The sequence below is a fragment of the Lissotriton vulgaris genome, chromosome 3_2 (genome assembly GCF_964263255.1).
Source record: "Lissotriton vulgaris chromosome 3_2, aLisVul1.2, whole genome shotgun sequence".
Lineage (NCBI taxonomy): Eukaryota > Metazoa > Chordata > Amphibia > Caudata > Salamandridae > Lissotriton > Lissotriton vulgaris.
In genome coordinates, this window is record NC_141690.1 from 64,221,305 (window position 1) to 64,248,460 (window position 27,156).

Below are 27,156 nucleotides of genomic sequence, written 5' to 3' on the forward strand. Positions count from 1 at the left end.
ACTTCCATGGTTGTCCTCAAGGAGGTATAATTCAGATGTAACCTTTTCCAGAAATTTGTCTAGGTCTGTGTCATGCACACCTGGTGGTATAAATGTGGATTTATTTCTCAAACCACTATCAATGGTGGTATCCTCATGAATATTGAGCAAGTTAGCCATTTCTCTAATATCAACATTTAGATCATCCTCATCCAAAGTAGCCAACAGATGAATGCCATCCAAATCACAAATTGTTAAGCCATGATCCTCACTCATATTTCTTAAATCATTGGTAGCGATAGACTGATGGTCTGCAAAGTATTTCTTTAATTTACGTTTTCTCATGAATTTGTACAGATCAGCATGCAGATCAACATAATTGCAATTTTTAAAAATACAATAGTTCAAACCTTTTTGCAAAATAAATGTTTCGTTGTCAGTCAGACTTCTCGATGATAGATTTACAATGTTTAATTCATTAACAAGACAGGCATTATTTGAACACACTTCTTCCGTTACAGTATCTATTTTTTCGACATTGTCATTTTGCTTTGCAAACAAGTTTGTACTCCTGTTTTTCCGTTTCTGCCCACCCCGTCTGGTTCTGCGTTTGAATTTTTTCTTTTGTTCCCTAGCCTGTATCGTTGTACCTCCTGTAAAAAATGGGATGTTTGTGGAGTGGCCATCGAATTACTGGTGCCCTCTCCTGGGTCACTTTCAATAGACAAAAGGGAACTATTGCTTGTTGAGATGTCTAATGCTGGTGTCACAGTTTTATCTGCAGCTGTGGGTTTAGGGTTCCCATCATCGTATTTTTTAGCAAATGTGAAAACCCTACCCCTCTCATAGTCTAATTCATCCCTCAATTTTTTTTTCTGTTTTTTGTCTTTAAGATATATTTGGTAATTCATGAGCTCTTTTTTTAGAATTTCATAATTTTTTGTGTATTATCCTTCAAATTCATTTCCAAGATTTCTTTCTCCAACTTGGCTATATCTTCTCTGATTTTCAATCCCTTTCTTTCGGCATTAGTTATCAAAATTCGCATCATGCGATATGATGAGTCGTACAATCCTTCCTCCCAATCCTCCAATAAGTCACTATCTAAATCCTCACAATTAGGAAAAATTAAAATTCTTAGGCCGCGGGGTATTTTTTTGTTCTCCACATATTTTTTTAAAGTGGCCCCGTCCCACCATTTTCCTAATTCCTGTTTTTTTAGTCTTTCCAAACGAATACATTTCTCCTTCAAACCCTCACTTTTTTGATTTTTGTTTTCTGTGTCCTTTTTTGGCGAACCTTTGCTTTTTTTAAACAGTTCACCCAGCATTTCTTCACGGTTATCCTCAAAATTCATTGTGCTACAAAATATGACCTGGAAGGTGCAAGTTTACCCAAATTAACAATGAGCAATACTAAGACAGGGGTATAAGGTAAGACAATTGACTGCACTACATCCACTTTCTCCTGGTCTAGTTACGTTTGTGGGTGCCAGAAACCTGAAGCCACATACCCCTAGGCTTCCAAAGCAAATGCCCAAAAGCACTTTATGCAATACAACACAATGGTTCAGCACACCATACAATATATAGTAGCAATATTGATCAAATTAATGATATCAGTAAGCCATGGAATTTTCTTTCTTGTTTTTATTCCAAATCTTCACACACAAGTAGCCAACGCGTTTCGTCCGAAGGATTTCTTTAGGTCTACAATAAACAAATATACATATTATACAATGCTATATTTACTATTAAAAACCTAAATTCTATACAACATGAGTGTAAAAAATCTTTAAAGTGCTTACTACACAGTCCATAAACAAACATGGCCTACTGACAAAAATATACAATTTATCCTCTTTTGAACAATAAGATCGATACCACAGTCTATATTGTGCAAGAGTTTAAAGTGCAAAAAAAGCTTGGTGTCATTTTAAGCCAGTGATTTTTCTAAAGGGTTTCATATTTTAATCGAACAGACAACTATTATTAAAAATAGAGGGAGGGAAGGAGGAGTTTTCAAAGTTTTTATGGCTAGGTCCACAGGTTGGCCATAACTAAGAGAAAATAAAGGACTATGTCTTACAGAAAATTATCAAAATTACGTCACGGATTATGCGTTCCAGGGCTTTGTCATTGAGAAAAGTCTTCAGATTATTTAGTGGAAAAATGTCCTATTGTGAAAAAGGATCTGGTGTAAGTTTTATATGCTTTATACATTTGTTAATAGTTTGGCCAATGGTTTATTAGCCGGACACAACACATACCTTATTTTAAAATGGACTAGTCAGTTTTCTTCAAATATTGTTCGGGTGGATACGTGATTGGAAAGATGCCAACATTCACATCCTTTTTCAGTGATATCTGTATTCACCCTAATAAAACGGAGTGAGAACTAGTTTAAAGCCCCAGGAGAACAAGTCATTATCATGCATAACATGTAGATGGTGATCTTATTATAATTACGATCTCAAGTAGGACCTAGGAGTGTAGGACCATACTATTATTATTACATTTCCCATAGATACGGAATGGAAAATAAGAGCACGCTGATGCAGCACTGCTGCTTAACCCAAAATCACATTTAAGCAGTATTTGTTAACATAACTGAGAGGGAAAAGAAGTACCCGCCCTTATTTTACGGCAATAAAACATAGGTGCAGATGGAAAAAGAGAGCAACTCAGTTTGGCAGTAAGCAGTGTTTGCTAACATATCAGAGAAAAGGAAGTGAGCACCCACCCTTGTTTAAAAGTTTAATTAAAAAAGGAACCCTAAAATGCTAGAATAGCCATTCTACCGGCAAATGTTTTAGCAGCCCTCCCAATGCGTCACTTACTTGAACGGTCGTCACATCTAGATTTTCCCCGGTCGCAGCCTCGAGAATGGTAGTTCGAGCATTTGACCGGGGTGGACACGTTTAAATAGCCCGCAAACAAGTATCAGCTGCACACAATTATTAAAGACGCCGCGCCGGCCCCATGCAAGTGCAGCCGCCATTTTAGAATGTGCATAGAATGCATATATATTATGGGGATAGATCCTTATTTTCCAAAGATCGTAAGAGATTTTGTAATATTAACGGAATCCATTCGATTTTATTTAATAGAAACGATTTTAGGTATTATATGTTATTTTTAGTTGTAAATTCTAAACAAGAAATTCTATACGGATAAAGTGAAAATTACGATGGTTAATACTACATGTTCTTGAAAGCCATATCTGGTGACACTGCAGTTTTATCAATACATAATACTCAGTTGATACATGTTATTATCGAAATGTTTTCGTTAATATTGTGTATGGCAGTAGCGAATTAAAGTTCCCGATTCAGGCGCCATTTTGAAGCCGGCTTTTCCAGATCGCCGATCTCCTACAACGTGATTAACACACGTAGCATGACGGCGCATTCTTAACTTCAACGTGAATATTGAGCACTACATTGAGTTGTTATTACCCTATGGAGGGCCATTCAAGGCTACCCCGTTTTTTTGAAAGAAGTAAACCTTGATTACAACATGGCTTGATGAATATCATTGTGGCTCTTCGCCTGACACGGAGGGTGATTAATTTCACCCTATTCCCGGTTGCCCCGTACCCCCACTGTCCTGAAGAAGATCCGCACGGCCGAGGCTGTGAACCTTACTAGTGCCCTAAGTCGGATCGAAACGTCGATGCCCTTGGATAAGCCTAGAATTACCTTTTTGTGTCCCTTATCGTGCGAAACTGGAGTTTATTTCTGGATTTGTACATGACATTCAAACTGTTGATAAAGAGATGTGTAGCAAGGCTGCATATGACTGTGAATGACAACCGTTTGTATTGCTTTCTAAAATATGCAATTCTTTTGCTTCTATGCCACTGAATCCTTCCCTCCTTTTTCACGGACCTACACTGAACACTCCTCTTTCCACTTTGGAGCAACCATCATTTAACTGTTATCTCTTGACTATTTCTCGAGCTTTCACCAAATTAAGTACATTAAATTACTTGATGAATACAAAAATAATTTGGGTTTGTTGTCTGTTTATATCTTTTTTGTTTAATTGATGTTTAAATAATTGACTAAGGTTGTAGGAGCTTGCCTCTAACTTTTGCTTTAGGCTCCCTTATTAACATAGGAATCGAGCTGAACTATGTCATTTGACTAATTGCTTTTGTGAATAGGGGTCTAGGACCACTGTCTTTTGTATCACTTCTCTGGTAAGTCAACATATTGAACAAGAACCTCAGTTTCAGGGATTCACCAGACTGAACGAAGTGGCTCTGCTTACATTGTCCTGAGAAAGAAGCTAAGTGCATACTTGTTCTAACCCAGGCCACATTCTCACAAGGCTCTTACTATAAGGTTATACATTTATTTGCATAGTTAATTAAAACTGTTGCAAAATGCCAACATTATCAAAAGAAAAGAACACAATTTATATACATTTACAACGCATTCCTTCATAATTATAAATGTTAAAAGCTTCTAAAAAATTAAAAGAATGACATTTCTAAAATGAAGCAGCTTCTACAGCGAAATTTATAATTTCTGACAATTGCTGCCACACCATTCCAGTCCATCCAACCAAACTTTTTGCCGACCATTGACAAGCCCTTCTGACCTTGGCGAACCACCCCTCTTTTCCATATAACATGCCCTCAGGTACTGTACTCTCCAACCTCCGCGTACTGCAGATGTAAAAGGTAATTTCTTTGAGGGGAATTTCTTGAGTGCGCCTCAGAACATTTGCCCATGTGTTCCCCCACGAACTAAAAGTTATAATCGTTGTGGTGTACTTAATAAAGTTAAAGCTGTGATCCGAAAACAAAACTCATATGACACCAACATTTTTCTTTTATCAGGCTATTATCCTAGGAACTCTGCTCCTGACAACCCTGACTGCACGTGCAGTGGTCTATTTCCATTCTTTGACAGGTAACATCTTTCTTCTTCAATGCATGGCCTAAAACATAAATAAATGTGGCTAGTGGGCGGTGGCAGAGCCCTGAACAGCTGGCGCATTTAAGTGGGGGTACTCCTTGCTGCTATTTCTTTTACTGCTTTTAATATCTTCTGCTGATAATAACGCGCTATTACTGGTGACATCAACACGCTATTACTTTCTGCCCAGACTAGTGTTGGGAAAACACGTTAATCCTGCCTTAGGGTGTTAGCTGGAGGCCTGACCTCAATCTCTACTCCTTTCCACCCCGGTCCGACACAGTAATTAGTACCGTTGCGCGGAGGGCGAGAAAGGGAGAGCCAGGCACTTCCGGTGGACAGGTCAGGGGTCTAGTTGCTGAGAATCAGCAGGAAATAAAGCTGCATGTTGAAGCGGCCGCGCAGTGGTGAGTGGGCGGTGGCAGAGTCTTGAAGTGCTGGCGCTTATAAGTGGGGGTACTCCTTGCTGCTATTTCTTTTACTGCTTTCAATATCTTCTGCTGATAATAACGTGCTATTACTGGTGACATCAACGCACTATTACTTTCTGCACAGACTAGTGTTGGGAAAACTCGTTAATCCTATCTTAGGGTGTTAGCTAGAGGCCTGAGCTCAATCTCTACTCCTTCTTGCCCCGGTCCGACGCAGTAATTAGTACAGTTGAGCGGAGGGTGAGGAAGGGAGAGCCAGGCACTTCCAGTGGACCGGTCAGCGGTCTAGTTGCTGAGAATTGGCAAGAAATAAAGCCGCATGTTGGAGCGACAGCTCAGCGGACGCGCACAGCGGGTGCGCCAGTGGTGTGCCGAAGGCGGGCCAAATGCAAGCCGGTCTGCGCCCATCCACGGTTGAACTGGGCCAGAACCCCTGGCTGTTCGGGTAGAACACTGCGATTCAGCTCCCAAGAACTGCATGCCCTTTGCCCCCCTTTAGCGGGGATATGCAGGCACAGTATGATTGGAGGTAGCCTGAGTGGGACTTGCAGGTACTGCTCGTTTAGGTTCAATACTGGGAGGGTGATGAAGGAGCTGAGCTCAGATCTGCGCTGTGGCTTGTTGAATTGTAGATCTCTCAGGAAGCATAGACTGGAGATCTTGGACCTACTCTCGGATGGGCAGCTCGATGTGCTGTTCCTTTCCGAGACTTGGTTGGACTCGAACTCCGAGCCGGAGATCTTAGAGGCATTACCCCCCATGCTTTGCAATTGTTAGGATTGATAGGTCTTTTGGCAGAGGTGGTGGGGTTGCAATTATTCATAGACACACCCTTTAATGTTCCCTTGAGCCTATCACTATTGCTGATAGTGAGGTGGGCTCCTTCACCATTAAGGCGGATCTAAATATTTCCGTGAAGGGGCTCTTGGTCTATAGTCCACCGGGTCTCCCTTCCCAGTTCTCACCTAGTTTTCTCAAGGGTCTTATAGACTTGGCATTATGCCATGACAAACTCCTAGTGCTCAGCGACCACAATTCACATTTTGACGACCCCATGAACGTGGGGGCTGCTGAACTATGCCAAGAACTGCTGATGCTGCAACTTAGTTTGAAATCCCACTCCCCTATACATTAGCATGGTCATTTACTTGATCCTATTTGTGCAAACTCGGAGGACATTGTAGTTAACACCCGCTTCCTGTCTCATGGTCAGACCATTTTATTGTCCCCTTTACGATGAGGATGCAGGGGCCCAGGGTCCAGGAGAAATCTAAGAGGGTCATTAGCTGTCGGAAATGGGTTGGTATCTCTTGTGAAAAATGTAATAGTGCCCTGATCCAGGGCGGGCCTCTTGGTGGCTCCGACATTGAAAGTGCATGCGCAAATTTAAATAGGCGTATAATAGCAGCACTGGACAGCACTGCCCCTCTGCTACCCTGTAAAATTCCAGGTAGAACACAGAAATCTGCACGTGGTACGATACTGCACTGCGTACGGCCAAAGCAGAACGCAAACGCCTGGAGAGGTACTGGATGAAGGGATTCTCTGTCGGGGACAAGAGGGAGTACTATGATATGTGGAAAAAATACCATAGTCTTATTAGACGAGCTAAGGCAACGCATTATCAGGATAGAATTGGGCCAGCTGAAAATTCGACGAAAGAACTGATATACATCTATAAGGAGATTTTGTGTAACCGTGTGGCAGACGTCTTTGCAGACAAAGTGGAGAAAATCTACTCCACCTTTCCAGAGTCTTGAACCTGTGGAGGATGCCAGAGTGGCCGGGGAGGGAATATGTATGGACAGTTTCATCATTCCCCCCAGAGCTGCTTATAAAAACTTGCCTGAATGTCAAGTCGGGCTCCCCCAGAGATTCAGCTTCCCCCAAAGTGCTTAGGGAGAGCATTTCCATCATTGAGCCCTACATTAGACATCTCTCGGAGGTATCTTTCTGGTCTTGTACTGTGCCATGTAGTTAGAAGGAAGCAGTGGTCCCCCCATTACCCAAGAAACTTAATGTCAGCATAGAGAAACTTGACAATTTAAGCCCTATTTCACTACTCCCTTACTTTGTCAAAGGGGTGGAGAAGGTTGTTAATAAACAACTAATGGCACATGTTGAGAATCACAACCTCCTGCACCCCTCCCAATTTGGCTTCCGTGCCTTACACTCGACGGAGTCTGCTCTGCTCTTTGCTATGGAAACCATCAGACACTGCACAGATGCCGGGCAGACAACAGCCTTAATACTCCTGGACTTGAGCGCCGCCTTTGACACTGATGCTCATCACACCTTGCTGCAGTGTCTGTATAAAGGTGACGTCTCTGGCTCTGCACTGAAGTGGATGAAATCCTTTTTGGCAGAACGTAGTTTCCATGTGAGGCAGGGATCCCATTACTCAAAAATTATCAAACTGAAACAGGGGGTGCCACAGGGATCGGCCCTGAACCCGACCATGTTCAATCTCTATGTGAGACCTCTTGCTGAGATAGCGGATGGGTTCGGGATCAGGGTCGTGTCCTATGCAGATGACACCCAGCTGGTGGTCTCCCTGACTCAGGCACCGGACTTGGCAGCCTCCAATTTTGTGGCATGCATCCAGGAGCCTGCTTCCTGGATGACTTACAACTGCCTGAAACTGAATGGAGACAAGACCGAGGTGCTTGTTGTGGGGAAGGCTCCATCAGTATGGTCCTCGGCTTGGTAGCCCCCTGGTCTGGGTCCCATCCCCACTCCCTGCACTCAGGTGAAGAACTTGGGAGTGTGGTTGGACTCTAACTTGTCCTTTGAATATCAAACCAGACGTGTAGTGGGTACCTGTTTGGGAATCCTAAGTGCCTCTAGAACACTCTGAATCTGCTTCCTATTGAGCCCAGGAAGACTATGATGCATGCCCTTGTGACATCTCACCTGGACTATGGCAACATATTGTACCTGGGTACCACTGCCAAATATATGAACAGACTTCAGGTTCTACAGAACACCGCTGCTCGCCTGGTTCTTGTGCAGCCTAGGAGGGCTGCCCCTAGCAAAGCCTTGGCTTCCCTCCATTGGCTTCCCATTAGGGAGAGAGTGCTGTTTAAGGCATTCTGTGTGTGCCACCGCATCACCCAGAGAACTGGTCCATCGTACTTGACGAACTTGCTCACTCGATATGTTATGTTATGTTATGGTAATTATATTTTTATAGCGCAAGGGGCGTCCTGGCGCTAGACAGGTACTATAACATGCTATGTCCCCACGCGGCTTCTTAGATCGTGTGGGAATGGTCCTTTGCTAGTCCCTAAGGTCATGAAGGCCAGGATGGGTGGTCGGTCTTTCCACTTTCTGGCTGCCCAGCACTGGAATAAACTTCCCCTGGGTCTCCGGCTGGAGGCATTGGAGGTTAAATTAAGGAGAGATCTGAAAACCCACCTTTTCTCCCGTGTGCAGGGATAGCCCATTCTAACCTGATTGTGCCGGTAAGTTAACCTCCTCTCACCACAGCGCGGGGACACAACGGTTGGTGTAACCAGGCGTTTTACAAATGTACCTATTATTATTATTATTATTAATAAATAATGCTGATTCAGGGCATGTGACTGACCCAGGTGTATTATATTCTTTAAGCACATTTTATATAAAGTTAAGACATGCCCTAATGAATATTTTTTGTACTTACTTACCATAATGTGATATCTGTGCCACCAGGAAAGGAAGCCTAATCAATCACTTTCAAAGTTTTACAAAAGGTGGCATACATATTAGAAGTATTTGTTAAATATGGCTTCCATTGGATGGTTCTATTGGGAAGAACCACATTGAAATCATGATATTGGCTTCTGTGACACAACAAAAGTGGTTATCCGCTGTTGTGACGTCTGCAGGGGAAGTGAGTAGCCTAGTGACAATACAGATACCTCGAGCTTCATTCTTGTTGTCTATCTGATTTCAGTCAAAACTCCTCTGTGAAAAAAATCCTCGCTGTTCACAGTTGCTCATCTATAATTCTACATTTAATGCATGTGCAATACAGCTTGTAGAGAACATGCACACTGCATGACTGTTTGGCCTTACAGTGCAGCAACCATTCCTTCTCCCTCTTAGATCACACTATCCTAGCCCTTCCCTAATATGGAGCTTGTAGCCAGACTAAAAATAAATTGATAATAACATTCAATTATAATTTAATTTTTCCTTTGCACTGCCTTAGCGCAGAAGCCACCGCAGCTGAGAAGGCTGCGGAGCAATGTACAGTCAAAAGGCAATCATACAGTCAACATGTGAGAGGTAGCTAGTTATTGGATTATTACTGAATGTGATGTAGTGTTCTTTACAGAGGTGTGGATTCACCTCTTTCCTAAATTGGAGCAACATTAGGGTGGTCCCATTGGATATGAGGCTGTTGTTTGAGATCCTAAGTTTATAGATGAAAAGGGACTGCTGCCTTGTTTTACCCTTTTTTTCACTTTGGCTCCAGTATGAAGGTGGCCTGGTTTAGGGTGTGCTGAGCGCCACCAGAGAGGGTGAGTTTCTATACAAGATAGGTAGGGGTACTGTGGTAATGTTTTATAAGGGGGCAGAGAATGAGTATCATGTGGTTGTTTCTGAATTCCGGTAATCACTAGAGCAAGGCGTCGTTTATGTCTTTTAAATTCTCATTATCTTGTATTTTTTTAAAGATTGCAAAACACGTTTCCTCATAACTCATTTGTTTTTCTTCTTTTGGATTTCAATTTAATAGTGACTTATATAACAAGAGGTCCTTCTGTGGCTCTCATTTCCTGCCTGTTAAAGAATAATGCATTATTTACTACTCACATTGTGCTAAAATCAATAGCACTTATGTGGAGCTCTTTCCAGATATAATATTAAACCTATTTGATTTACCAAGAAAAAAAATGTTTACTCTTTCCTTGATCACTTCAGCTACCAAATGGTATTTGAGAACATGCAGTAAAGCTACTTCTTTTCTACCTTAACCCGTTAAGTTCTGCGAACGTTCGGCGGACGTCGTGTGCACTACCTCGCTAGTGCTGCGCACGTCCGCTGAACGTTCCGATTCCGCCCGCGCAATCGAACGACCGCACTGGGGCGGAATTGGCGGCAGGCTTAACAGGTTAAATACAAATGCTGAACTCAATTTATGGCTGTTATTCTTAATAATAAACACAACTTGCTTCTCTGTTTTTTTTATCCTCATCAAGAAATTGTGAAAATAATCCCCCCACTACTTCTTATTGATAAACATTGTGCTAGTTCCTCTCCTCCACTCAGACAAAGCTATTTTGAGCTTGGCATGAGTCGTAGGGAATATTTGATTTTGGATAACGAAGGAGACTTGCTGCTTTTTTGTGAGGCATCATTCAAGATCAGTATCAAGGCTCATAAAGTTAAATGATAACTAGGGGAGCTCTGCGTCTCAGGAAATAAATAGAGCAAGTCTAGTCCTGCAACTCTGTCCAAACGTACATCCACGAACGATGTGAACCAGAAATTCAGAATGGAGTGCACAATGCATTACTATTCCTAGAGAAATACAAAAAAAGTTGTAATACTTGAATCTCACTGTTTATGGAAATTTCAATTGAAACAAATAATTGTTTGAGCTCATGTAAAAAGTTCAAGACTGACCAAGGATTCATATTTCCTAGTATGCAAATAATCGAAAAAAACTGTCTTTTGGCATGGTTTGTTTTTGTAATTTAGATATATGCTGGTGAAGGCTTTTCTGTGGTGAAGAAATAAAGCAAAGGCCATTTCAGTCAAAAAGTCCAAGAGTCGATTTCCGTCTTATCAGAAAACTTCAGCTGATTGCAGTTTATCTAGTCCCTGATGAATAGCAATGTATTTTGAAAAGAAGCTTGAGAATCTGGTGCATTGTTGATAGCAAAGAGCGGTTACATATCCTCTGCTTCATATTTGTTTTTTGGATTTTTAATCCGAAATAAACAAATTGAATTTAATTGATTAAATATCAATTTATTTTGGACTTTATTTAATTTAGCCATGATCGCTATTACAACAAAGGTCATTACTTTTATTATAACAATAGATAGGTAAAGATGTGTATTTAATATGATAGGAAAAAAGTAATTTAAATAAATTCATCTTTCTGCCCTGCTCTCGGATTTTTGTGGACCTGGATAAGCTGATAGTTGTGACCTGTGTGAAGTTTGGCCCATCCAGACAAGCTCCAGTGCCATGTACGTTTCCCTAAAATGTGGAAAGTGCTTTGACTTTATAATTGGCATCTTTGACATTAATATATGTCCGACATAAAGGACACATTGGGAACACATCTATGTGAATATCCAATCTCTCATGTGAGCTTGAGGCAACGTTTTCATCACTCAATCCCTATGACATGAGCTGGGGTCCTGATTAGGCCTGAAAAGGTGTAAAGCAAAAATACCCAATGTTTTTCAATGAAATCATGAATTTAACACAGTGCAAGTTAGCCATCAGTGAGCCTTATACAGTAAGTTCAAAATGTATAGTGCATAAATATAAAATATAAAGTTTCACCATGCGCATTCATCTGAAAATGTAACAACATTAACTGGCGTTACCTGTGAGGCGGTACACTATTAATCTTCGGTCTATTTATTTCAGTCATTTGATTAGAGTGCAGTTTTGTTTATGTTGCCAGAGTAAAGTTTATAAGGTTGTTTCAAGGTTTGAATGCTGAGGACTGGTGAATGCCCTTATTGACTGCCCAAAAAAAGCTTGACTCCTCCCAGTAGCCACAGCGTCTACATGCACCGAACAGTATATAGGAAAGGTAGCCAGTATGTACTTTCGATGTTTCCGGTTATGAGCAAAAAACAAAGTGTAAACAAAAACACATCCACAGTCTTGTAGCCCTTGATTGAAGATGAAGATCAGTGCTGAAACAATTATCAAGGCACCAAACTCCCTCTTACATCAGGAAGGAGAAAGAAGGCAAGCAGAGAATGCCCTGGACTAGAATACAGGAGAAGTTGCAGCTGCTAGAAGCCAACAGTATGGGACAAAAACATTAGCAAAGGGGAAAAGAAGATGACGAAAAATAAGGGAACAAATATGTAGCAATGTATCCATCACTTGCAAATACTCCTATATATGTGATTATAGGAACTGACTTAACGGGAAAAAGCGCTATTAAATTTTGGAGTGAGAAGTTCAAATATCCTATGGTCAGACCATCTTCTTGCGAAGAATGTAAGACTTGTCCATGGGCTTTTCCTGAAAATCATGGCATTTGTTTGGTACAGAAGGAAACCCAAGTTAGACACACTTCGTCCAGCTTTTAATTCCACAGTTCTGCCACTGTCCGTCAAGACTGATGCTCCTGGTAGCTTGTGGTACATTCCTCCAGCTGACAATATAATGAAATAACAAAAATCTCCACCTGTACTCAATCAACAAGTGCTAATAAAGTCACTATAATGGCATTTATAGTGACTTTGGGCCAGATGCATCAAGGGTTTTTGCATTCACAAACGGTGCGAATCGCAAATTTCGGCCGTTTACGAATGCAAATCCCGTTTTTGGGATGCATGAAGCATTTTGCCATTTTCGCAATTTAAGAAATCGCAATTTCATTGCGATTTCTTAAATTGCAATTGCATTTAAGAAATCGCAATTTTGCGATTTCTTAAATGCAATGCATGATTACTTTGGAATTGCGAATTCGCAATTTGGAAGGGGTAAATTAGCATGAAGTTGAACTTCATGCTAATTTACCGAAAACTTTCAAACATGCACTAGTTGCATATTTGTAAGTTTTCATTTACACACACACATGTCCTTGGGTCATGTGTGTGTGTAAATTGGAATTACAGTTCAATTTCAGGGGGGCAGGGAGGGGTTCTTTGAACCCCCCCTGCACCCTTGAAATTGCATTCACATTTTGCGAATCGCTTTTTCAAATTCGCAAAATGTGAATGCCTTCCCATTCATTCCTTGGCCCATAGAAATCAATGGGATTTGCGAAATCGCAATTAGGAATTCGCATAATATTTGCGATTCGGTAAAAATTGCGATTTTTACAGAATCGCAAATATTATGCGAATAAAATCATGCATACCATTTTGCGATTCCTTATTTGCGATTCCCTAAAAGTCGCAAATAAGGAATCGCAAAACCTTACAATGATGCATCTAGCACTTTATCAGCACTTGTTGATTGAGTACAGGTGGAGATTTTTGCTGTTTCATTATATTGTCCCTCTCCCCTGCATCTCCACCTATAGCATTATTCGGGACCCCCTTGATTTATTGGAATAACATTCCTCCAGGTGATCATGAGTCCGGACACTCCAGGGGCGCGTGGCTTAGGCGCCAATGTAGCTGGAAGCGGGACTCCGGAGCTCCTCCGCTCCCGCCTCGCTCCGCAGTATATCCTGACCCCCGGCTCGGACCTCGGACCCCCAGACACACATGGGAGGGTCTGGAGAGCACTGGGGATAACTTTGGCGGCCCTGGTGTCCCCGTAGCTGCCAGAAACGAGCGTTTTTGCACACCGTGGAGCGCCCGGAGCTACGGGCGCCCAAAATGGCGGCCGCGGTCCCTGACCACTACGCCTGACGACGGGATCCTGCAGGCGGCGGGGAGCACAGGAGAGCAGAGATGATCGCCCGCGCAGCAGTGGGAGCCCCCCGGTGCTGGGGGAAACAGAGGGCTTTACCCAAAGAAGCGGCGTCTGTGAAGCTCGGCGGCCGATGCAGCAGCAAGCTGCCTGACCCCAAGATGGCGGCCCCGTGGTGACGAGGCCGGATCGGGCTCTATCGGCGGTGAGACCGGGCTGAATGGTGGTTCCGCCTTGCTACTGTGGCGGAGACCCCGATGCCCCGCGCCCTGGGAGGACCGGCACAAGCATCATCAGCGGACCAGAGGTGAGAGGCCCCGAGGTGGGACACCCAGAGTGGCGAGCGACCAAAATGGCGGCTGCTGCCCATAGCTGCACGGCCTGACGGTGGGGCGCTGGTGGAGCCGGAGAACCCAGGAGAGAGCGGGAAGCTTCGCCCACATCGTGGCAGTGGCCCCCGACGCCGGGGAAGGTGGAGGACATCGCAGGCCTCAAGGCGTTGCCGGGTTTGGAGGGCGAGACCATAGCAGGCCGCCTAACCCCAAGTTGGCGCTGCCCGTGTGCCGGGGGCTGTCCTGCGATCTTGATGGCTGTCGAGCCTGAGGCCTCGCTGAGTGGGGGGGCTACCTCGCAACTGGAGAGAAGACGTCTGCCTTCACCACAGGTCGGTGGTGAGCGGCCTTGAGCGAGGAGGGCACACAGAGGCATCGGGGAGGTGCCGGGGCTGTCAGCGGTGAAAGCCGGCCCCTGGACCAGAGGCGACGAACTGCTGGGTGCCCACACACCAGGGGTCGACCTAGGCCTCGCACCCGGAGGCGCAGAACACAAAAGCCTGCAACGTCCCGGAGAAGGAGGAACTCGCCCCGCGACTGAAGGGAAGACCCCCGGGGGGACCCCCCCTAACCTGGTGAAGTGGGGACCTGCGCCCTGGGGTAGCGGATGGGCTGGTGCGCTGCCAGGTGAGAAGAGGAGAGGCGCGGGGGGTGCTGAGCGCCTGCGACGACGCCGGAGCGGAGGTCGGGGGTGCCTTGGATCACTGGAGGCCGCAACAGACGCACACCAATATTGACACTCTGCAGCATGGTACGAGGAGGCAGGAAGAAGGGCTTCGACGCACTGAAACTAGATGACCCAGGCCATCTCGTTGAGGAGGACGCGCCGGCGACTGGCTCGGGGGGCTCAGCATGCATCTTTCGAAGGCGGACCTACCGGTGGTGACTCCTCAAACAGCGGACGGAATCCTTAGCTGATGCGTCCTGGGCGGTACTGGACACGTCTACAAGGTACTGGGCTGTGAGTTGAGGCTGCCACCAGAGGCTGAACGCTGTGATGAACATGCCTCCTGAGACTTATCACTGAAGTGCGGGGGGATGAGCCATGGGGGGGAGCCTCCTGAATGTTCCAGGGGGAGGGGGTGGGAGCGGGGAGCTTCGGGCCTGTCTGGGTCGGCGTACTGGCCACCCTAGCCCTCTTTTGTTGAGATACACTCGCTTTACTAGAGTTTGGATGGGGATTCCACGTTGGTTGTCTGTCCTGGGGAGTGGGAGTTGGGGGGGTTTTCTTGGTTTGGTTGGGGGGGGGCTGGGGGTGGGACCTGGGCGTGTCAGGGAGGTTGCTGCGAGGATGTAGGAAGCATGATGGGTACTGCAATGGGACCCGACCTAGGCTACAAATGTCTCACGTGGAACGTAAGAGGGATGCACACTATGCACAGACACCACAAGATCCACTCCTATCTAGTTAGACGGGGCATTCACTTCGCCTTCCTCCAGGAAACACACCTGTTAGCTAAGGAGGGGAAAGCACTGCAAAGAAGGTGGAGAGGGCAGGTCTATCATACTGGCTACTCTGCGTATGCTAGTGGGGTGGCTATCTGGATACGGGCGGGAGTTCCATTCCAATGCACACAGCAATTAATTGATCCAGAAGGGAGGTATGTTATGGTGCGAGGCAAACTAGATGGGAGGGACCTGACATTGGGTTGTATATACGCCCCGAATGTGGAACAAATGGCCTTTCTCTCTTTGCTGTCCAACAAGCTGGCCCCTTTCTTAGTAGAACCCTTGCTCCTCGGAGGGGACTTTAATAGTGTTACTGACACTGCGCTGGACAGATCACACCCCCCCTACCAAATGCACCGGCTGGCAGACTGGCGGTTGTGCGTTCCGCTTGTCAATAGCAATGGGATCTGGTTGACTCGTGGAGAGCTGGCCATCCATCAGATAGGGACTACTCGTTCTTTTCCGCCCTTCATGACCTGCACGTCCGCATAGATGCCTTCCTGTGTTCCCAGGACGTTCATGTGGAGGTGTGCCACAGTGAGTATCTCACACGCACAATCTCCGATCATAACCCGCTACTTATGCAACTGCGCTGGTCGCAGTGCCGCCCCCGAGTCCCTGCCTGGAAGCTGCGCCCGGAGGTGCTGGATGATCAGCTCTTCCGCACCACGATAGCCTCAAACATCGAGGAGTATTTTCAGGTCAATGCGGGCACCGCAGGCTCAGCCACAATTGAATGAGACGCCTTTAAATCAGTAGTGCGGGGGCAATGCATCGCGACGGCGTCGGGTGTTAGAAAGACCCTGCTGGCAGACATTACACGGGAGGACGAGAAACTCCGGGTTCTGGAGAGAGCGAGGCCTGAGCATCCAGACACCCATGAGGCCTTACTGGAGGCGCGGGAGCTAGTGGCGGCGACGGTGGAGCGCCTACTGTGCTTCGACTACAAAGCCTATCTCACCCGAGCACACTCGGAGCGTGATAAGACAGGAGCTCTCTTGGCCTGGCTGGCCAATCTGGCACGCCGGAGCTCAGTCATCCTCGAGCTCAGAGACCACTCGGGTGCGGCGCGGTTTGACCAGCGGGGGATTAATGAGATTTTCTATGATTACTACACGGAGCTTTACCGTAGCAGGGCCCTGCCGTCGGTGGATGCATTCCGGGGTTTCCGGGAGGGACTAGACTTGCCGGAGCTGGCGGAAGCAGACGCAAAGCTGCTCGGGGCCAAAATTGAGGAGAGGGAGGTGAAAGTCGCCTTCAAGAGCATGGCGAGAAATATGATGCCGGGCTCCGACGGGCTCCCTACGGAATTCTATCTCACCTACACTGATCTCCTTGCGCCCCGCCTGACGTGGCTTTATAATGAGGCGAAGCGGCTGGGCAGCCTGCTGGTGACCACTGGTGAGGCGCTCATCGTCCCACTATTGAAACCGGGCAAACAGCCGTGGGACAGGGCGGCGTATCGGCCACTGTCCATGCTCAATCTGGACTACAAGATCTTAAGTAAAATCCTAGCGACGCGATTACTCCCTCATATGCCCACGCTGATCCACGCGGACCAATCCGGGTTTATCCCGACCCGCAACACGGCGCTTAATATACGACGGCTCCTACATGTCTTGGAGGCCGACACCTACGACGGTGAGGAAGCGGCGGTGTTCGCAGTCGACATGGCGAAGGCCTTTGACAGCCTGGAATGCCGTACCTTTTCCATGTCATGCGCACGCTGGGTCTTGGCGAGGGTTTTGTGGACTGGACGTCGTTACTCTACCGGAATGCCACAGCGAGGGTCAGGACTGGCAGAATAATCTCTGAGATGTGTATGGTGGGCAGGGGCACCCGCCTGGGATGTCCCCTCTCTCCCCTATTATTTGCCATAGCGGTCGAACCCCTAGCGGCGCGAGCCAGGCAGGGACAGGCAGGGACAGGCATATCAGGGGCTGGATGTCTTCGGACAAGTAAACCACTTTGCCTTGTACGCCGATGACCTGCTGATGTTCTTAGCGGACTCAGCAGCATCCCTGCGTGGGGCCAAGTCCCTCCTGCAATCATTGAGTGGGGTGTCGGGCCTCCGGGTGAACTGGGCGAAGTCCTACCTGTTCCCTGCCCGCCCACGCAGACTTTGTTCTCAGACTGCGGAAGGAGTGACATGGGAGGAGAGGAGTCTTCGCTACCTAGGCACCTCGATCTTTCATGATCAGGCAGACATCCTCGAGGGCAACATTGGGTCGGCAATAAGGCTCACTAAGGTGAACTTTGACTTCTGGAGCACGCTCCCATTGTTGCTAATGGGAAGAGTTGCGCTCCTTAAAATGGTGACCCTGCCGCCGCTGCTTTATTTCTTCAGGACCCTCCCGATCTGGATCCCGGTGAGCTACTTCCGGAAGCTGAGGTCGATGGTGATCGGCTTTCTATGGGGAGCGGGCAGGCGCAGGGTGGCGCACAGCACACTTCTCCGTCCTAGAGCGGAAGGAGGGCTAGCGGTGCCGGACTATGAACTATACTACCTGGCGGCCCAGCTGCAATGGCTGACACAGTGGGTCGCGAGAGCCAGGAGAGAGGAGGACGGATCTGGGGAGCCGGCGGGACCGGTTCAGGTATTATCCCGGATTGTCCTGGGACTTCCGATGGGAGAGTTCCACCTCACCCAGGAATTTTTGCGACGGCACGGAAATGCTGGAACAGATATCGACGGAGGGGCCACATTACAGTCCCATATGTGCCTGAGATCACGCTGAAGCTGTGCGGGGCACTCCCACATGGGGGCTCATGGCGCCGACTTGAGAGCTGGGGGCAGCAGGGGTTGGAGTCCATGGGGGACCTCTATGAGAACGGAGTGCTGCTGCCTTTCGACCTCTTGCGAGACCGCTTTGAACTGGCGGGGGGGTACTTCCTCCTCCAAGCGGCGCTGACGACGGCGATCCGCAAGCACTGGAGGACGGGCATGTCGGAACCGCCGCTTTCGCTGGGCTGCCAATACGAGGTGATGGTGGCTGGGAAGGTCAAGGCTGTCACGTGCCTATATAGATGCATGGTCTCGGAGACTATCACCCCACTGCTATCTCTGAAGGCGAGATGGGAGGCTGACTTGACGACAGAGATTCCTGAGGAGGCATGGTCTAGCATAGTGAAACGGGCCCGGAACGGGACGCACAACGCTAGGTTCCAGCTGGTGCACTTCTACGTCCTGCACAGGGCCTACCTGACCCCTGACAAATTACATACATATTTCCCGACCCACCCGGCGACCTGTCCGCGGTGCCCGGCGGACGAGGCTGACTTCCAGCACATGTTCTGGTCCTGCCCGCAGTTGTGTTCCTTTTGGCGGGAGGTAGTGGATACTCTGGGGGAGATCACGGAGAGGGACTTGCAATTCAACATGGCACACTGCATCCTACACTGGTTCCCACACACATCAAATAACAAAATCACTAGCAAGTTTCTGGACCTAGGCCTACTCTTAGTGAAGCGTGCCATAACATCCCAATGGAAGTCAAGTAGGTGCCCCACTGTAGAGAGACGGAAGGCTGAGCTACACAAATGGGCCCGGTGTGAGGGGGAGCTCCTCATGCAGGCTGCACTCAGGGCGAGCAATGACGCGGCTCTGGAGAGGGCCAGGGCGTGGGAGCGGTTGGTCTTCGACCTCCAACTCTTGGACCTAGATGATGAAGACACCCACGCGCACAGCCCTGCTCCGGCGGAGTAGCCGCCTGAGGTGGTGGTGACCTGACCTCCACCCCTTGTTTCCCTGCTTCCTACGTGATGACTATCAGTCTTAGTTGATTACTCCTGATGGTCTGCCTCGGGTCCGAGTTAGTAGAGTGGTATGCAGACTCGCATTAGTGGAACTCTGACACGCCTGGAGGGGTGGGGGTGGGGAGAAGGGGGGGGAGATGGGGAGGGGGGAGAAGGTGGGACGGAGGGAGGGTTGGGGAAGTTGGGCAAGGGGGAGGGGTTTGTTCGGGGAGGGTGACAAAGTTTGGTTGGAACTGTTGTGACACTGCAAACGTAGGGGGGAATGTGTGGTCCGAAAAGCAGCCTTGCCATCTCCCAGACAACAGGATGTTGCTGATTCATGTGGCATCCCCCAGAACGGACCTTTCTCCACGATTGCGCCGCTCAACCTCCGGGGTGTGAGCTAAATGGCTGTGTGAGGGAAGCAGTGGAGAACTATATGTACACTGGTTAATGACTGGAATGGCGTATACGATATGTCATTAATCCTTGTTTTTGCTGCAATAAAAATATATTTACCAAAAAAATGAGTCCGGACACTCCAGAGCAGTCACAGCTTAATCACGGCATCTAGCTACACAGAGTGTTCCTTCTTCTTTTTCTTGATACAAATGTAAAGGGTTGTCAGATTCCTGTCTTTAAGAAGACCAGTTTGACCTAGTTCGCAAGTTAATGGAATTCTTTCACACCTCCTCCATATCTAGGAGAGTAGCTTGCCTTCAATGATATCGAACCTTCGTGGCATAAAGGTCGTCCTGGCAGTCACTACATCTGTTTCAGCAACTATCCGTGAAGGTAGTTCGACCCTGATTAAAGCTCTGCTTAGGCAAAGGTCCGGCCTACTCTCACAGTTTCTTGTCTTAATATGCTCTTGTTAAAGGAAGTTTAATTTTGATCAAAGCTCAGGTCCAAAAAAAGTCATCTAGTCTGAGACGGCCCTTCTGTTTTGACGACTAAGAGGTCACAAAAAAGTCACAGCATGTGACTACTTTTAAGAGTAGATATGATGGACTAGGCTAAAGCATTTCAGTGCCTTGATCTTAAGGGGCCAGAGGATGTTGACTTTGTGAGGAGATTGAAGTGAATGAGCAGGAAAGACAGCACGAAATTGATTTAGTCAACAAAGCATTGTGGAACTACTAGTGCAGGACACCAGGCCAGGTCTCAATAACTATAATATACTTCTGAAATGTTAGAGAAGGAAATGCGTGGAGATTCTGACGTTTCTGTGGTTAATTTGGGATCAACCTTATATAAACAGATAACATAATTGAAAGCGGATTTGTGCTTGAAAATGAGAAGGCAACAGAAGATTACCTGTCTGAACAATTCCTGTGTACCTAGAGAAAGACTAAGCAGTGTGAGTCGCTCTTCGCCTGAATCTCTGTACCCGAATAGGTACTCTTATGAACCTGGGCCCTGGACGCGTGTTGATCCACAAGAGTGTCCAAAGCTGTCCAGAAACAAGTGGCTGCTGTAGTACCTACTCATCTGCTGATACGATTTCTGGAAGATCCAAGAGACTGAAGGAGTAATATTCTCCTGAAAAACGACCAACAAGTCCACTCCTCATATTCCAGCCTCACAATGACTTAAACATTCAAATACAGCATGAGTTGTTTTTTTGTCAAGAGGAATTCGTGTGAATATTGCATAAAAATAATAGATACATAGTGTATATGAATGATAGATACATTGTGTAAAGGTGGAAAGAAAATAATATAAAATGTACAGTATAAAATGCAATACTGTAATATCTGTAAACCCGAGATTTGTGCAGAGTTAGAGAATTGTGCAATGTGAACTAAAGATCTTCATTTGTGTAGCACATTCCTGGAATTTAGGAACGTTTTATCGAATGTAGCCATACAGATTGTAGCATTTATATGACAGCCCCATATCATCACTTTTGATTGTATGTTTTTGTGTTCTTTAGGCGCTGCTTCTTTGGAAAGTCTTCAATCATCTCAAAGTAGAAATCCTTCCACTGATAATGCAGGCAGCATATCATCTGAGACAGGAGAGTTGGATGAAAACAGCAACACAAGGCATCAGGCCCATCAAGAAGGACCATCACATTTTCTCATTTGGGATAAAATGTTAGCAATGATTTCTACTGTAAAGCAAGTACTAAGAAGGCACAGACCAGCGTGGGAGTTTTTTGCTACAATTTTAGGAATTTTCCTATGCATGAGATACATGACATATTTATTACATCACACATAAACAACGACAAAAGGATTAACACGATGATAACATAATGCATTCATTCAGCCCTTGGTGGCAGGCCTTTGGAATGCAATAATAGAGTGAATGCAACATTCATATCTATCATAAAAGAATAACGCGCCATGCTTCCAAAAATGAATGTTAAGACTTCTAGTTATTCTAAATGATCAATCAATCAGTAAACTTATAAAGCATGAACTACTCCCTGTGATGGTCTCAAGGTGCTGAACAAACATAGAGGATAACTTCTGTGGTGAGGGGGAAAGAAAGTTTCCAGTTCAAATCAAGTGGCAATTTGATGTTTCATGGAGATTTGTTATCTACTTGGGTGATTTGCAGATCAGGGCAACATGAAAATATTATGACTGTGAAATATGTGTCTTGTTCTCTCAAAACAATCTTTACCAAAGAAGAATAAACATAATTATTTCAAAATGAAATATTGATGGCTCTTAAATTTGATTGACAATAGGGGACTGGGGTATAGACAAAAATAGTCAAAGTGAGATATTGTCTTGATGATAAATTGTTTACAGCCGATTAAGGTAGCTTAGGAAGTTATCTGTGCTCCCTCTCTTGGCCAATTTATGTGATTCTAGCCAAGAAAGTCTATTGTCCTGTGCATCAGCCTTGACTTCCAACAAGATTGTGTGTGCCAACGTGGAGTAGTGTGACTCACTGGTTAGAGGCGACAGACCCAGAAGCAGAGGTCGGCCCGGGACCAGGGTTAAATTCCCGACACGGTAGGGTGTTGGGCCAATGTCAGCGGGCTCGATAAATCTCGCCTTCGGTGCCACTCTAACCATGGGTCCCACTCAGCAACTCTGGGCAATAGCTTGCTTAATCTCCACAAATGGCCCCATCAACGCCGGGGATGCCTGGCTTCACCTTGGGGGTGCCCAATAGGGACCATCTCACAGGGAAAGCCAGGACGGGATCCCCAGTGCTATACAGCGCCAGGAAACCTATGAGTAGCAGTGCGCTTTACAAGCTCAAATACATTTACATACATACAAATACAACGCACATGTATCAAGGCACAATATAAGGTTCCAACCTTGCCTATTGGACAACGAATTTCGAAGTGAATCATCCTCCTTATTTTGAGATTGAGATTCCAAGGCAACCCAAAGGCTTTGATCTATCAAGTAAAAATTATTCTGCTAGCACAAGCCAGCCTTCACCTCAGTGATGAGACAACTGTGGCCTCTCCGGCTAAGCTGCTCTCAGTCAAAACTTAGTATTCCTCCTTCTCACTTGACAATCTGGGGGTGAAGATGTAAGTGGCAGCATGAGCCTCAACCATAGGTGTGGTTGATAGTATGGTTTATCACATACCCGCAATGCAAGCTGTAGTACAATGGTGAAAGGAAGGGGCATAGGCTACTGACAGCAAGGATGGAGATGACACTGCCATAAAGTCAGGCTGTACTATTGGTGATGGTGTTAGTGGTATTTTTGCCAGATTTATTTTTATATTTGCCAGGCTGAGCTACTAAGAGTGGGTGAAAACAAGGGCGAGAGAGGGCTCCTAGAGCGAGAAAGTGTGGTTCCCTAGACAGTTAGGGTACACAATTCCCCCCAAAATGGAGGGTCAATTAAATGACTTTGCTATCTGGCTAGATATGGACAAGTAATATATTTACAGCAATAACAGTTTCCACACATATGGAAAACACCACAAAAAGCACTACACACTTCCAACAGTCACCATACAGAGATGGCATTATCAGTCAGAACTCTTGCCAGGAGATGGACAATCTGTGTGTATGCCCAGTGCACCAGATGGTCCTTTCTACCGTATAATTATTCAAGTCAAAAAGTACACTTGACTTTAAAAAGAACACAAGATGGAGAGGGACCGCTAGGAGGAATATGGCCGAGCCCTCCATGCAGTCAACAGCAGCTATCGCGCTGTGTGTGCTTCTAATATTATTCCGTGTAACTTGGCCAGGCATAAAGCCTGCCTGATCTGGATAAACCAAATCTGAGATATGCAGAACTAGACAGTTGGCGATCACATTGGCCAAGAGCTTAGCTTCTACATTGAGGAGAGATATCAGGCGATATGAGGAATACTGTTCCGGGAGTCAACCCGGTTCAAGAAAACGACAATCTCTGCATGTTTTCAATCTGGCAGGAGGCATTCGCCCTCCCCGGCCGCTTCATGAGCCGCCAAATATGGATTCGGCAATTGTGGATGATATTTCAGAAAGAACTCACAAGGGAAGCTATTCGGGCCAGGTGCCTTACCCGCCCATATATCCAACAGCACGGTTAGCAATTCCTCCAATGATAATAGGGCGTCCAATGTCTCACGCACATCAACGGATAGAGAACAGGGGAAGATCATCAATTAATTTCTGGACGAGTTCTGCAGGGATGGTCTTACGAGGAGCATATAAGTCCGCAAAGTATGAGGCAAAACAGTTAGCAATAAGTGACAGGTCCGAAGGAATTGTCCCGCCCGGACCCCGTACACTCAGGACGGTCTGTGGGTGTAGCAAGGCACTGGATTTATCTCTGATAACAAAAAGGAGGCTGGGCTGTTCCTAAAGGAAGAAAGGGATGGTCACTAAGGTGCAAGGGGTAGTGCTCTATCGAGAGCTTACCCTGGGTATCCATTGTGTTGGATATAATGGCCTCACACACTCTTGCGAGTGTCATGCTTCATCATAGGCAATGCTCCTCGTTGGGTAGGCTGTGCAATACCCAACGGGCACACCTCAAAGAGGGGCTCTTTATTGGATATCTTTTATCCAACTGCCTATGGGTGAAGTGTGGGTGAGGGGCCAGAACAGAGTAGATGATGTGGGTGAGGATAAAATGAGGCACAAGGTACCGGAAAACAATTTTATTCTGGTGGTCCTCTGCTGCAAATAAAATCAAGATTAGTCTGTACTCGCTGGAACTTAAGTTTCCAAAGGCGATACAGTACTAAGATATGAAGGGTGTGGTCAACATGTTTCTCGCTTAAAGTTCATTGACTGCTATTCTTCAGGACCTAATATATCAAAACTACTATCTACAGAAACATGACCTACAAGAGTGTCAGTTTACAAAAAGCACACAAGTTGTACTACCTGTTTAATACCTGCTCTTGCCTAATAGTTAGAGTAAATAGGTGTCAACAGTACCCAGCAGGTCTGACATCAGGGGAGAAGCCATTGTAAATAAGGTTCGTACTGCCTGTGTCGGCATGGATCACGCCTACCCATCACTGCCGGGCCCGGATAGTCCCCACTGATAAATCCTGCTTCGGGTGGCAAGCCAGAAAAGTCGAGCTCCATCCAAGCTCTCTTGCATATGATTGCTGCGTACTTAGCAGCTTTCTGCATGTTGTGTGCCCCTCTTCATCTTTGCTTGCGACCTCTAAGGTGAGAAATTGGGCCTCAATCTGCAGCAATTCATTGCGGTTCAGCCGGCATCTTGCTGCGCAGAAAGCAATGTCCACCCTTCTAAGCGAGGGCTTCATTTCCTCCCATAAGTGACATGAGAGTCCACCATATTCGTGTTATGTGAAACGTATTCCATGAGGGACCCGTGAATGTGTGATCTGTACTTCTTGTCTTGCCACAGCCATGGTGATAGCCACCACCAGAACTGGGAATGTCTAGGATCTAAGGACAATTGCACAGAGACAGGTGAGTGGTCCGACAGGCCCCCATGTAAAATCACCGCTGAAAGTAACCTGTGAGCATGTGCGATAAAGAGGAAGATGTATTCAAGGCGAGAGAAGGACTAGTGAACTCCGGTAAAATATGTGTATTCATGGGCAGTGGGATGTAATGCCCTCCAAGAGTCAACCCACCCCATTCTCTGAACCATGGGCAGTAATCTAGAGTCTCGGGTCATTGTTGCTCGCTCTGTGGCACGCCATCTATCTTTTGTGAAGTATAAAACATCATTCCAGTCCACCCGGACTATCGTCAGTCCAGATGGGATCGCGGTCCAAAGTGTTGTTAGCCGCTCTACTAGAGTCCACGTCCGTGGAGGCATAGATACTGCCCAGACCGACAGGTTCCCCATATAAGCTTCCATATATCAAAATGAACCTACCCTGGTGGTCTGACCATGTCTTGCTATATATATAAAGGGGACACTACGGTGTACGAGGATTGCAACCCCGCGGGAGCCTCTAGTGAATCCAGCATGATGAGTTTACGCGTAGCCAAACCTTACGAGGCAAGGTGACTTGGTGCCCATTAGGCCGGTCTCCTGGAGGAGTAGACTGTCCGCTTTATAGCGCTTAACCTGCCGCAAAAGAGCTCCCCTTTTAATCATATTCATTAGGCCATTAGTATTTCAGCTTATAACTCAAAGCTCCCTTCCTCTATCCCTAGTTTGATCTTGCATCATGACTGACGCTGAGACATATGGGCAAATGATGGTGTTGAAATGGCCAAGGTGATCCCCAGTTTGCATGTATTGAAAGACATAGTGGCATTGATAAAGAACAAGAATCCCCAAACAGTTTTCCCAACAATCCCCCACCCAAATACCTCACAAACATGGAAGTATCTGTCACAGCATGATGCAGCCTCAGCCCCCAACGGGGAGGGAATATGCTCTTTTTAGACAGCCTGAAGGTGGACATTTTCTGTACTCAAGAAACGTGGTGTTCTGATGTTATTAAATTTAATAATTATTACTCTTTTCATATACTGCCAGGGGTGCCGAGATGATGCATACAAGTGGTGAATATTGATCCTGATAAGCACAAATTATTTATGGTAAAGTAAATGTTTTACTCATCACTCAAATTTGGCATAATGGATGAACATCACTATGAACACCATCCACTCCGTATCTCCGCTAGACCCATGCCCTCACCACATCTTCAACAAGGCCTGCACAGCCATCGCACCCCGTCTACAGAAAATAATCAACATTTCCTTCGAGACCGCAACCTTCCCAGAAAGCTGGAAGCATGCCGAGATCAACGCCTTACTCAAGAAACCCAAGGCGGACCCCAGGGACCTCAAGAACTTCCCACCCATCTCGTTCCTGGCGAAGGTCACTGAGAAAATGTCAACAAACAACTGACCCATTACCCTGAGGAAAATAGCATCCTGGACCCGTCCCAGTGTGGATTCCGCAGCAACCACAGCACCAAAACCGCCCTCAATGCCACCACGGGCGACATCGAGACCCTATTTGACAATGAAGAAACAGCAGCCCTCATCCACCTGGACCTGTCAGCCGCCTTTGACACGGTCTGCCACCGCACACTACAAACACGCCTAAACGATGCTGGGATCCCAGATAAGGCCCTGGACTTCCTCTGCGGCAGAACTCCGAGCATCCGCCTCCCCCCTTCCTCTCAGAAGCCACGAGATCATCTGCGGCGTACCCTAGGGCTCTTCCCTCAGCCCGACGCTGTTCAACATCTACATGGCACCCCTCGCCCACGTCACCCGACAGCACGACCTCAACATCATCTCCTACGCCAATGACACCCAGCTGATCCTCTCCCTCACCAAAGACCCTCACGCCATCAAAACCAACCTCCACAAAGGAA

The 27,156-nt window shown here is 46.4% G+C and overlaps 1 protein-coding gene across 1 annotated transcript in view; it reads left to right on the forward strand.

Annotated features, from left to right (window-relative positions):
- SEL1L3 (SEL1L family member 3) overlaps window positions 1-22,070 on the forward strand; it is a 519,344-nt gene extending 497,274 nt beyond the window's left edge. The window contains exons 23-24 of the mRNA XM_086964007.1: window positions 4,828-4,900; window positions 21,343-22,070. Coding sequence (XP_086820133.1) covers window positions 4,828-4,900; window positions 21,343-21,632 — 363 coding nt within the window. The 3' untranslated portion in view covers window positions 21,633-22,070. The remainder of the gene's footprint in view (window positions 1-4,827; window positions 4,901-21,342) is intronic.
- Window positions 22,071-27,156: the final 5,086 nt, after the last annotated feature.